This window comes from Conger conger, chromosome 4 (genome assembly GCF_963514075.1).
Source record: "Conger conger chromosome 4, fConCon1.1, whole genome shotgun sequence".
Taxonomy (NCBI): Eukaryota; Metazoa; Chordata; class Actinopteri; order Anguilliformes; family Congridae; genus Conger; species Conger conger.
The window spans coordinates 61,903,974-61,918,199 of NC_083763.1; the positions used below are offsets into that span (position 1 = coordinate 61,903,974).

At 41.6% G+C, this 14,226-nt stretch overlaps 1 protein-coding gene across 2 annotated transcripts in view; it reads right to left on the minus strand.

The window, feature by feature from the left end:
• sema5a (sema domain, seven thrombospondin repeats (type 1 and type 1-like), transmembrane domain (TM) and short cytoplasmic domain, (semaphorin) 5A) overlaps window positions 1-14,226 on the minus strand; it is a 96,322-nt gene that overhangs the window by 42,670 nt on the left and 39,426 nt on the right. For both annotated transcript variants that reach the window (XR_009708538.1, XM_061238701.1), the window contains exons 5-6: window positions 3,784-3,846; window positions 780-878 (exon numbers count right to left, since the gene is read on the minus strand). Coding sequence is in view for 1 of the 2 variants with exons in the window: in XM_061238701.1 (XP_061094685.1) it covers window positions 780-878; window positions 3,784-3,846 (162 nt within the window). In the remaining variant the exon portion in view is untranslated. The remainder of the gene's footprint in view (window positions 1-779; window positions 879-3,783; window positions 3,847-14,226) is intronic.

Here is a 14,226-nt window from a genome sequence, read left to right on the forward strand (position 1 = left end):
ATGGGCACAGCACCTATCCGGCATATTAAAACAGGACGCTGAAAGACAGCAATTCAGACGAGGAAAGCACCTGCTAGCATGACACACAGTGAGCAGCTTTACTACTTTGATGCCCTTTTCTTTAAGGATGCCGTTTTATCACCCATAACATTAAGATACACAAGGCTACATTATTTACTCCACTTTTATAGAGGCTATCCGTTTTCTCCCTTCCTGTTATTGATGTCATGTGACTCAGTGGCAGTGCGCCGTAAATGTGATAGTCAGTCCTTGGGGTTTTTATTTGGGACGATATTTCACCATGATCATTGAAGCCGAGAGGACAGTGGGCAAATGAGCACTCTGTCATCACCACAGTATTAGTCTGGTTTAAATACTGGACACATAAATATGATTCTATCAATCATAACGACTCATTTAATGCAACTGTGGAAAATCATCTTTTTCACTACGCATTGCCACTGCAGGCCTGAATAATTGGCTTTAATGGGAGTGCAAAATAACTCACTTCATTTTATGTCCATTAAATTACATAGAAGACCCACATGAAATACGGCATATAGAAAACAAACCATTAATATTGTTCTTTTCCAGGAGACAGGACCAAATTTATAAAACAAACTGAGACAACACCATAGCAAGCTGTGCAATATAAAAATGTTTGGCCCTCCTTCTATGCACCATTAAAAAAACAACTGTTCTACACTTGCAACATCTAATGGCCCTTATCACTACTTCAGGCGTAGGGAGGCAAGCAATTCAAATGGATTTTCATTTACCGTGCGATTGGTGCAAATGGGAGTGAAAGCGTTGGTTCCACAGGTGAATAGCCTGTCTCCATTAACAAGAAGGACGCGGATATAATTCTGGCACTCTTCCTGTAGGGAGAAAAATAGAATAAGAAGAGGAAGAGAAAAGAGAAGAGGAGGTGTGAAAGTGTTAGACTCAACTGTGCCAAACAACTTTGTCTAAATACAAGAGCAGAGTCGGGACATGTCAGGCAAAATAAAGATCTACATTATCAAATTATTGAAAAAGTAAAGCATATTATTTCATAAAGTTGTGCTATTCTTTGAAACTACAATACTGTATAACCTTGTTTTAGGAAACTGTGAGAACATGTTGATACTGCCTGCACACAGTAAAATGTTCAGTGTTCAATCAACTCTTACAGTGTACATACTGTATGGTCCCTGTTGGAATCATATATACTCTGTTAGATTTAAATGAACACTGGGTGTTTTAGAGTGTATCTCTTGGTATTTGGTAAAGTATTTGCTCATTTCAATTCCTTTTAGGTAAAGCTTCGCTTTGGCTTGAATTCAGGTTGGAATTTTAACTGGATTCCAGGTGAAAGATTCACTCTGTGTCACATAACTATAATTGTATCATAAAAACTGCCCATTAGCAGCACCAAAATGTCCCGACTGTGACCTAAGAAACCAATCAATCCTAGAAATAGACTGGAACACACAGTTGGAGTGTAAATCCTCTGTAATGTGTCCTACGACATTATTAGCTCTCCAGCATATGGGGCACAGACTGCAGCTGGGCAGATGAGAGTTGTTGTCCTGGCTTGAGTAACAAGAGACATTGGTCATACTGTGAAACACATGTATGCTAAGTAACAAGACTTTTTCATCATTTCGCCGAAGTCATTCAATCCAGATCTACATAAAGCTCTACACATGGAATATGTGAGCTAATTTCTCAATTCATGCTTACTAGTGTTGATTTAGTGGGGTTTCTGAGCTGAGAGGCCAGCTTTACTCCCTATAAAAATCAGGTGTACCAAAAATCACATGTTCAAACACCACATGTGAACCCACAACCCACATATAACAGAGAGAAAAAGGTAACCATTGCTCTTTGAAGTTACATGATTGTTTTCACATGTGAAAATTGTAGTCCATATTTTTAAAAGATCAAATGACTCAATGTGACCCATTTTCTTTTCACATGTGGAAATTTTAATTAATATGTAAAAATGTTAAATTTTCAAGTGAAATTGGCAAAGGGACACCAGGATTTAGTTGCCAGTTAACTCATAAAGAAATTCATCTTCTTCAGACTAATCTAAAGGGACCAATTCAGTCTCACCTAGACCACTTCACCTCTCAACTCTCTCTCTCAAACACATACATGTGAAAGAGAAACACCTGGCAGTTAAATGCTCAGATTTTTTATCACTGATACCAGCATCAGCCCTGCTGACATATTGCATTTCAGCAAATAATGAACGAGAGATTGCTATTCCATTGGCACTTCAGTGTACTATCCATTCACTCTGATATTTCACATAAAGTCATGCTTTGGGGAAAAGAAAAACCTCAGAAAGTTGATGTATGGCAAGAAAAAGTCTTATGCACAAGTGAAAATAAACAACTCCCGGGACGAGATAGCGCACTCTGTAATTCTAACTGATGATTATGTGTTGGCCAGTGCATCCATACTCATTATGAGGCTATTACCACACCGCACACAGGGATGAAAACACAGGGGCCCGGTCCCGCGAAACCAACTGCACAGCCAGGGTTCATCTCAGGGTTGGGCTTGGCGGTAAAATGGCGGTTCTGAAAGGCAGACTCCCTGCCAGTGAGCCCAGCTCCGCATACCCCAGTGCACATGAAGGGACCAGCCCCTTCCCAAAGCGCTGCTGGAATACAAGGGGACGGGCAAAGCCAGAGGCGCCTCCAGTCCCGCCAGCTCAGCAGTGCGGCTGGATCCTGCACTGTTCTCAGCCAGTCAGCCATCACAAACACAGATCAGCACAGAGCAAGCTGCTGGGACCCACACATTCCCACACATGCCCTGCTGCACCCAGCATAGCCAGCAGCACAGGACCTGGCATGGGACATGCCCACGGTGGGGGCTTCACTTTCTGAATCTCATTGTTCAGATACGGCCAGTCAGAGTGAGAAGCCAACCGCACAGGACCTGGCATGGGAGGGAAGGCTTCACTTTGTAAATCTCACTATTCAGAAATGGCCAGTCAGAGTGAGAAGGTGCTGTGGTTGTTTATCGGCACCACGGTGGTTGACTATAAACTCCCTGCTGCCCTCAGTCCATGTGTAACCATAGAGTTTTCCTTACAGCCTCAGAGCTACGCTCCAGTCAGAAACAGTGCGCTGACAAAAGAGAACCCTAATTTGTGGGGGTTTCATTTGGCTGCTTTTCTGAGAAAAACGGCCCTTGAAGACTGTTGTGTCATAGCGTGCTCATGGGTGCTTTTTAATTGCTGTCTCCTTTTGAAGTCAGACACTCTAGTATCGTAAAAGCGGTGCTTCGGGGCATAATGAAGGTTTATGCAACCATTCTTTTTGTGACAGGGCTGCACATCCTGGAGCCTTTAACGGTTTGGAGAACAAAACCCTGAGTCCAGTCTTCACTCCTCCCGAGGACAAGCATTCCCAGATTCAAAGGAGACCAAAAAATTGACGACTTTAAGCCCCCAAAAAGGCTTAATTAAACAATTGAAACAATAAAAGCTTGGCTTTTCAGACCTGATGGCATACATATCAGAGGCAAATGCTACGTGGACGTTACAGGCCAGCCCCAGGGCTTTTGTGGTGGCCACCCAGTTTTCTTGCTTCTGCTCAGAACATGAGAAGCATTGATGAAAAGGTCAGGAGGTTCTCCTACAGATGACCTAAACAGGAATAATTAAAGAATGAATGAAAAGAGACAGCCTTTTCAGAGCGGAGCAGATTTATCTTGCGGCACCACAGGCTAGGGCACTCGTCCAGCACCAGGGCTTTTGAAGAAGCCCCCCGTTTTACTCACTTCTGACTTTCCCCGGCTGAAGCAGGCTCCCTTGGTGAACTCATCACACTGCCACTCTGCCCCCTGTTGGAGAAAGCAAAATATAATCAGACAGGGCAAAAAACAATTACACCGCCTGATATATTTGTGATAAGACATTAATGCGTTGTCAGTTGCAATTAGATAACGCAGCTCTTTAACAGAATTCTTATAAATGAATTCTTTGGCTATTATGTGCTTAATCGATGGTGGTTATAAAAAAAATAAAACCTATTTAACTAAACCAATACCTGTAGCACAAATATGTGTGAACAGTAATTTGTGTGCTTGACACTGTTCACTTAGTGAGGAAAATAATACCACTATATATCTATTTTAATGGCTCTGCTTTAAGAATTTATGGGACCATTAATAGATCTCTATTGATTTTGGAGTTTGTTCTGGGGGTCAACAGCAAGTAAATGTTGTTTATTAGAGTGGATTGATACTGAGCACTGTCACAATGCTGTGTAGAACATGTAGAAATTCAAGCCAATAAAGCAGGTCTTATGGAAGTTCACCCGAAACTGTGATTATTAACCTACAGTAGGTTCATATTGCACAACCAATCCATTATAAAACACCGGCACATTCTGAAGAAATGCCACGGAGTCTTAGAACAGGTTATATTTACTTGACGGACTTGAAAGCAGTAATGGATCAAGCAATTATAATCTAATTTTGTATTCCATTTCATCCAGAACTCTTCATCCCCTTTTCCCCTAGGAGATGAATAGCTGAAGTTTGAAAGTAACCATATGGAATGTATATCATCCACCTGAATTCATTCATTACATAATAAATTATCTCAATTGGCAACAAAAATGTTTCTGGATCTTTCACACCCATCAGTGTGACTCAGGTATCTCTAAACAGACAAACGAAAAAAAAAAAAAACATATATTAATGTCATTTACCCTGCATCTAGTTGTGCTTTATCGATTGTCACTGCTGATGAATGAAGTGGGCAGAGGTAGGGAGACGGATTTAAACTGATAATGTGATGCATTCTGTTCACTGTCACTTTGGAGAGGGAAACAGAAACGCTTTCAGTGAGCCCAGGAATGAGAAGGATTGCAGTGGCAATGCGATTGTCAGTGTGATTTATGTGGGAGGAACAAGAGAATGCTTTTCACATTTCAGCACTACTAAGGAATGAAGAACCAAAACGCAACGCTTGCCCTCCAAGGGGGATATCTGCATGTGCTACGATTTCTCTGCCTTTCTTTCGCCTGACCTCTTGGTCGCTTTATTGATCGGGTGATTTATTTATTTATGTAGTGCTATCCAAGCTGTGGAGAAGTACACCACCGTTTCTGCCAAGTATTAGTAACCACTCGCCCACCCATTTCAAGCCGACAAACCATTATTAAAAAGACTATTGAAATATTTCCAACCAAGAAAGCAGTGATACCAGCTCACAACCTCCAAACTACATTGCCTCCTCTTTGCAACTGAAACAGAACCACACTCTCATTTCATATGTTTGTAGATGGTTTCCAAGACCATTTTATGCAGGAAATAAAAAAAGAAATAGTCAATATATCTTAACTCCCATGACACCTGCACAAAATGATATTCGACTGCTGCTATGCTTGCCTTCAAAGAAATTCTTTTACTGTACTACTGCCTTGCAAGATAGAATTTTATCTAAGTTTTCCACTCCAAACCAGCCCAGCCATGATTGCCTTCAGGTGGACAGGAAGAAATAAATTTCATCTGAAGATTTACATAGCCGGTTGATGAAGCGTGATGGGACAAAGGCCTTCTATTCAAGGTCCATTACAAAGGCTGCTGAAATTGAGTGAGTGATAACACAATTCATCCGTCTATCTCCAAAAATCTGCGAAACAAATGAGAGCTGGGAGCCAGGGTGTAGGATGCTGCAAAGTACAGAGGGCCTCTGTGACCCTTCTGCTGAGTGGTGCTGGAGTATAATCCCCCTTATTGTCATCACCCTGCTGCTCAGACAGTGGGCAGGTGGGCACGGTCACACAGTCTCTCAGGACTGTCGGAGGTTCCTCACAGGGAAGGTGTTACATTACATTACATTACATTATTGGCATTTGGCAGACGCTCTTACCCAGAGCGACATACAGTTGATTAGACTAAGCAGGAGACAATCCTCCCCTGGAGCAATGCAGGGTTAAGGGCCTTGCTCAAGGGCCCAACGGCTGTGCGGATGTTATTGTGGCTACACCGGGAATCGAACCACCGACCTTGCGTGTCCCAGTCATTTACCTTAACCACTACGCTATAGGCCGCCCTACGGTGTTCTGTGCGTATCGCAGGGAGGAGGAGGAGGGGAGTGGAACGCGCCGTGTCCCATCTCACCCGTACGGGGGTCCAGACACTGGGGGAGGGAGTGGCGGCTGGAGCTGGGCCTGGCCTCTGTGAGCCTGCCAGCTCAAATTCCAGACCACACTCAGCTATTTTAGGGGTGGGCGTCCTTTAAATCAAACAGCCTGCTCACCATGGCTGGAGAGACCCAGGGTGCACCGGTGCTGCCCTTTGTGAGTAAGGGTGTGACTGTACACAAGTCTGCACAAATTACACTGTGCAAACAGCATACTGGTTTACCAGAAGATTCCCCAGCACGAGTGTTCCTTTAGATGCATCCATACATGCATCAGTCATTCTATTCCAGTAGCTATGCTCTTATTGCATGCTTTTATTGATATTACAAATGCAGTGGCTCCACTTAGACATTATACCATTTTCTGAAAGAAATAAGACCCGGAACCACTCTGCAGTAAGTGTTTTATGTCAAGGTACTCAACAGCCAGATAGATGTGTACTATCTATTTCAGAACTGCAGGTACAATCTTCTTTTATGTGTGTTGTTTAGGTTTATATTCAACAGAAGAAGAAGAAGAAGAAGAAGAAGAACAACAAGAAGAAGAAGAAGAAGAAGAAGAAGAACAACAACAACAACAACAAGAACAACAAGAACAACAAGAACAACAAGAACAACAACAACAACAACAACAACAACAACAATGCATGCATTAAAAATATAGAAATTAATACACAAACATGACAGTCACTAACAGGGGAGTTTACACGGATTGCTTGGATAGAGCTGAGATTTTAAATTTGTTTTATAGGAGAAATAGCTATTGACCAGGAGGTTACTGTAGTTCCCTTATACCCATAAATTCAGGCTGTAGATCCTTCTCAAGGTTAAAATAAATTTATCTCAATAAAATTACAACTACAGAGGATGCCTCTCATCCAAACAGCCCTAAACAAATGCTTTCTTGGCTGCTGTAAGCACAGTCATGAGTAATCATTTTTATTAGTAGTAAAAAAACGGATTCATCATCATCTCTTAGCAACAGTAAAGCAGGACACCTAGGGGGACTTACAGCAAGGAGATGAGTCACTGGAGGCACACCAAAGTCCCAGAGAGGGGAAACTACCATTCCCAAAACACATAAAGAAATGTTCTAACTATACCCACGTCACAGCTATTACATGTTTATCATTAAAACTTCATGAGTGATATTTATGAAAAAATAAAATAAAATGGAGTTATTAATTGGATAGTGGAGGAAAACACATTCTCACATAAGCTTGAATGTGTGAACCTGAACCTGGTAGCTCTGTCTCATATGCACATGACAACTAGAGGCTTGCAGCTTGAAGATATAAGCTTCTCATACAATGATGACACGAGGCCTCCTGAAACAATGGAGGACACCATTTCATCCTGAGGATGTGTTCTGACTGGTGAACCAGGGAACACAATAAGCCTTCATCGCTGAACAAAATCTCATATATATAAGAAGAAGATGAAGATGAAAATAATATGAATGTTGGTTTTTTTACCACTGTGGAGTAGTGCAGGTTTAAATCGATTATTTAATTTTTTTATTCCAAAATGGAAAGTGCTATAATATAATATTATATAAATTTCTCCCATTATTTTAGATTTTTTATGATACCTGAGAGATACTGATTTATTAATGACTGCTCTAATGTTCACCAGGATTCCAGGTTAAATTCTTCTGAACTTTAATTGGAAGGATCAATAATAACAAATACAAAAGAGGTAACAAAATACCACCAGTCAGTTTAGAATGCAGTGGAGTGGAGTAACATTTATTATTTATTTTTTATTCCAGAAAAACTAGCTGTATATTTAGTCTAATGCTTCACAAATGTAGGCGGTTGTAGTGGAGAAAATCCCTTTGCTCATGGAAGGATGTTCATTTCATTGACTGATATTCTACCAAGGAGGATTATTGGAAGTGGAGAATATTGGGCAATGTACTCAATATGTTCCAACATCACAAAGTTATCCTTGTTCATGAGGTTACAGGTAAGGAAAACTTTCAGTCCTAAATAAGAAAAACCCAAGGGCTGCTGCTGAATTGGAAGGCAGGATGGTAATTGGAGCAATGTAGCTGAATGATTTAGAGGCATTAAGATACACTTTATTAGGAACACCTGTACACCTACTTACTGTCTTCATGTGATTATCTAATCAGTATAAAATTATGCAGATACAGGTCTGGAGCTTCAGTTAATGGGGGAAAAAAATGTATCTAAGTGACTTTGACTGTGAAATGATTATTGGTACCAGACAGGGTGGTTTGAGTATCTGAGAAACTGCTGATCTCCTGGGATTTTCACACACAACAGTCTCAAAAGTTTGCAGAGAAAATTAGAAATTATTCTTCAGATAGCTTCCTGATTTATGCAAAACACAATGCCGCTTATTTTTAGACTTCATGGAAATGTAAAAGGACCCATCAGATATTTTCTGGGAATCCAATGAAACAGAAAAGTTTTGTTTGTTGAATACTTCTGAAACAATGCTCTAGTTTTACATGGGGGAAAACAAGGGACATTTTTAAACCAATACAAGCGTGACAGTGTTTTGTCTGCCAGACATTCCACTACCCCAGAATGCCTGAAATCCCAGTAATGGGTGGAGGAGGAACACGGACAGGCAGCACTGGGCCACTGCCAGCGCATGCCTTCTGGAACAACTGTGCATCTATTGTCATGGCCAGGTCAGGCCATTCACAGCCAACAGAGTAGGCTACACAGAAACTCCCTTCACTGCGCCCTTTACCAATCCACTCACAATTTATCTAACTTCAGCTTTTATCTTTGCTGCATATACCAGCCACTGCTCACTAGAACAGTACAAGTGCGGACTATGCTATGGACATTTCTATTCAATCAGGCCAATAATGTTATTAAATACTAAATACTACAGTATATTCAAAGCATAATTATTGCAGGGTTATAGACATGCTATAAGCAACTAAAGATATGTAGAGCATACCACTTTTATAATATGTTGAATGTAACACAAATACATGGTACAAAATCTAGAGCATACACAATGCAGTTTCCAACATTGCAAATGCTACATGGCAATGGGCCCAATGTAATATGAACCTGAAGTTAACCTATTCACCTTTCAGATGAAAAGGCAACTTATTGTTATTCCTCCCTCAAATACATATAAGTGATTAATAAACATAAATACTGACCACGGCAGTGAACTGCCTTAATAATCCCCCTTAATCCTACAATTATTGAGTGCCTCTCAGAGCAAGATCACTTTAAACAGTCAATTAAAATGCAAATGTTTCAAACAGGCTTCTACCACAAATTTTGTCCAATTTACAGCCTGAACCATTGTCACAAGATATATTATACACAGCAAAATGTGTACGCAATGTCCGCCAAAAACAGTGTAACAAAACAAGTCTGGGCAACAGTTGGACATGGCATCAAGCTTAATTTATTAATTTCATTTAGGCAAAAAGCCAAATTTCCAAGCAATTTCTTTCAAGCTAAGCATGTCCTGCCCTCTAATTAAAAGAGCAAGAGAAACATTTCTACTTGCTTTCATGGGGCAAACCAATGGAGTGGTTATTAACCGAATATTAACACATTACCACAATCTGGGACACACAGCCTTATCTGATGAGGTTGTGCAATGGCAATGTCAAAGTTATTGTTTACTGTGTTGTTATGTTGACTAATACTCATGATTCCATGCATTTAAATGACCAAGTTATTCAACACAATTCAATTAGCAGACAGTTGGAATTGGTGGAAGTGTTCTGCTGGCAGCTGATTAGCTCAAAGTAATTGTTTCACTACGAGCTGTAACAGAGAGAGAGAGAAGCTAATGACATACAGCATCAGGGTGAGATGCTGGCTTTTTAAATTAAGGTCTTCTTCTTCATGGCATATGCATAACTGAAAAATAACTGACTTTAATATCCTTTTTAAATTAATACTATGTGAAAATTGAAATTAATAGGTTTAAAATGGTTGATTTACTGCAGCATAATGACATTATAAAACCTTTATTATGGAGTTGCGCTTTCATCATAACATGAATAATTGCATGGAAATAAGGAGTCCTATGCCAACACATTTCCAATAAAGGATATCTAATACAAAAATCATTCAAACATCTCACAAATACTCAAATGCCAACCATAGACATACTGATGCTTAATGCCATACTGGCTTCCAGGCAACTGGGATGATAATATCGTTCATCTGGGATACGATTCTGTTTCAGCCCTGCATGTTGAGTGTCCATTGTGCAAATAAGCACAATCCAAAATCTCCAACTGTGCTGAGAGACATTATTTCTGAGTCAGATGCTAAACACAGACTTCCCCATGATAACTGGTCTCTCAGTGGGAGGAGATGGAGAGCTGAGGCTGGAGGCAGTGTGCGCTGTATCAGTGAGAGGGGCCGGCGTGCCCTGGGGGACACGTACGCCCTCGCTGTGACGTGGGCTGGGCCGTGTGAGAGGTGAGCTGCTGCCCCTCCCAGCGGGAGGCCGTTTACCTCTCCTCAGGGGGCCACGGGGCTCACAGTGGAAACCGCCGGGCCCAACAGGCAACACTGGAGAGACGCCACGGCAATTTGTCTGTGTCCCGCCAGGCCACAGGCCCTCTGTCTGGAAGGGCCTGATTCTGTTTCACAATGAGATCTGCCCCGCACGGCATCACCGGGGGCAGTCTGTAACTGCCAGGGAGAAAATTGCTTTTCAGCACTTCAGACTGGCCCTGGCTCTCATTTCATTGGATAATAGAGCAGCGATAAATCATTTCATTTAACTTTTGCAGTGTGATACCGCTCTGTGCGTATGATGATTCCAGCTATTGAGTTTAAAAAGAAGAGATGGCATAACCCTGGACGGTTTAATTTCATTTGAACCTAATTCGAGCCATCAACTCTGAAACAGTTCAAATTTGGCCTGGTTTTGAGCTATGGCATTGAGCTTGTGTAGCTGTAAGTTACCCTCACTTGGAGATATTCACTTATTATCCCATGGTGACGGTTCATCATTGTCTAGCTGCTGCTTTCTAGTAGTACTCAAGACTATGATGGCATTCTAAATTGAGCTTGAAAGAACAATTCATTCATCAGAACGGTAACACAGTGCAGTGTGTACATATTGCAAATTTACCGGTACAGTTAATCAATGCTTCCGTGACTCTACAGCTGTTGGCTCAGGACTTCTGGAACGGCCTGGTGCTCTGGATGGCTCACAGTGCATTCAGCTGAGCGAGGCAGATTTCTATCGCCGCTCGGACAAAAAACAGACAACACAACGGACCAGCCCAATGTTCCCGGCCACACGCAACCTTGTTGAGCGTAATTCCCCTTAGCGCCTCATAGCACACTCTGCCGAGCAGGTAATATGAGAGGAGAGGGGAGTAAAGAGGGAGGAGAGGGCTGCTCTGTCTGCTGTCACCTTAATCAGTTCTGCCAGGTGGGTTTAGCACACTGACGCACGTGGACGGATATCTGAGTTTGCCTCTTCTGGATGTGCAGGCCATGGCTTCTGGGCGGTGTAAAAAGAGACAGACAAAGGCAACGTGCCATTTGGATGGAGCTATGCAGACCAGCCGCTGTCTGATTAGTTTTTTTACGGGCATGTGTCTGATGTCTCATAATGGAGGACAGCTGATACCGCTGGCATTTCACAGGCATTGTGGAGGCAACGAGGAGGACTGCCCGCCTCTGTAGCTCTCCATCACCCATGCAGTGAGGCACTCTGCCAGCTCACAGTTTAACCCCAGTAGATTCAACCTCACAATCAACTTTTCACTTAGTTTTTTTATTTTTTTATTATTTGTTACATTTTTCTGACAAGTTATGCCACTATTTCTCATTCTATTAAATGAAGCAATCCCTGTACAGCATTTTTCATAGCAGAATCACACATAAATGGGAATGCAGTAGTTGATTTATCAAATGTAAGAAAATCTCAAGATAAATTATGGCAAAGGTTTGTCTGTATTGTGGAGCGACAAGTAGAGCATCATTTTAAAAATCGGGTTAAGGTTATTACTTTGTGAGGCCAGTCGATTCAAAGTTCATATTGCAAACATAAACCTCACAGACCTGCCCCCCCCCCCCCCCCAATGTACAATCAAAACAAGCACACACTGTTGTGTTCGATCTATCTAGTCTGCTCCTCTTGGTAATTTTATGAAGCAGCTCCACCACAATTGCCGCAGCATCACCGTTTTTGTTTTCATTACAGAGAAGCAAATGGCATCCATAGACGTATAAAAAGAGAGTGAGCAGATTATGATATGAGCTCTCAGACTGCCATTGATTTCAGGCAAACTATATATGTGACATAGTGTCTAATCAACTAAGGGCATCTGCCACACATAGTGCTGTTGCAAGGAATTATTTTATTGCCATTTTAATCACAACTTAATTTTCAGCAGTTCAGAAGTTTACTTTTCGGCTGAGATGCAACTCACTGCTGTTGATAAGTATTTACCACATATCACTTTTCTTTATTTGACCATAAAAGCTCTTCTGGTCTGTTTATGTACAATAGATGGGCTATAACTGTGATTTCATGCACTACAGATTCTTTTTTCTCTCAACGTTATGGATGCCAGTTTGAGTCTCCTGTCCTCAGTTGTCAGAACACACATAAAAACCTCTCACACTCCTGAAAACCTCTTAGGATGAGAATTCTTGATTCTGAGGACAACTGAATATGTTTGTATATGTTTCAATATGTCCTGTATATGTTTAACTAGAGATAATAGTGGACATCAGTGGGTCATATATCTGGTTAAGATAGTACATTAGTGTGTATTCCACTGAGCATATAATGTTTATTGTAAAGATTTATATTTTCTACTGACTATATAAGGCACCTATCAGTAAGCTAAATGAACAATGTTCACCTTTGGCAGTTGTGTTTTCTGTACTCTTTCTGTACCGTACGTACTGTCTGATTTGTACTTGCAGACCATTTGCTGTTGTAATGTATTGGGGTTGAGCAATTACACTGAGCTTGGAGGTTAAGTAGGATTTATTTTGTATGGCAGAGCTACATGGAAGAGGTAACTCGAAAAAAAAGTTTCCTTTCCAGTCATTGATTCTAGCCTTCAATCTCAACCTTGCATTTAATCAGATGAAGACGTGACGAAACACTGTTTGAAACAATCAGAAGAAACTCTGCAGGGAGTTTTTCGGGACCTGTTCCAGAATCTCTCCACCATTCAGTTATGCACCAAAGTATTACTAACAGAATTCAATAGGGCCCTGCAAACGTCATCTGTCTCCCAAGAAAGAAAATCTATAAAATGGACTTTAGCCCTGAAGTTGCTGAGTTTGGCGAGGGGCGAATGAGCCGGGGTTTGTGCCGGCATCAGAGCTAAGGAGGTCAGCGGGGAGGAGGGGGGATTAGAGGGGGGAGTGGCACGCCCGTCTGGTGAGTAATGTAGAGGCCACGCGAGCATGCTCTCAGCAGACCACAACAAAAGGCTGCAGCCGTGCCCCCTGGCCTTTCACCGCGCCCCCTCCTCTCGCCTCTAAGCATGCAAGCAGGCGGCCTGCTGATTACACACAGCCATCAAAGGATTCCTCTGCCTTTCACAGGGCTACAAATCTCACTCAAACATCAACATCTGGCTACTCACTCAATGGGTTAGAAATTGCAGTTTTTCACCAAGCAATGTAAACAAACATATAATTTGTACAATATGCATGCTGGTAAAACATTGTTTTATCATTGTTTATGGAAAAACACAATGTACATACTGTAAGTTTGCAGTTAACTGGATGATGTTGAAAATGTCAAATTTCATTAAATTTGCTGGTTGTGCAGAGAGTAATGAAACAACAATATTTATTAACACTAAAGCTAAACCAGCTAAAGCAATGAATTAACTACCACCAAACCCCAGTGAGGGGGAGAAAGAGAGAGAATGGGGGGTTGGAGTGTGGTAGGGTTGAAGGATGAAAAAAGTATGTATATTTTTTTATAAACCAAAAGGAAAATTGCATCCAAGCAGAACCAAAGTTGATGGTGGGAGGGTGGGGGCCCAGAAGGGGGTCTGGACTCTCCCTTAGCAGGGCACAACTGGCTTTAAACCACCAGGTAAGGGCAGGTTTTAC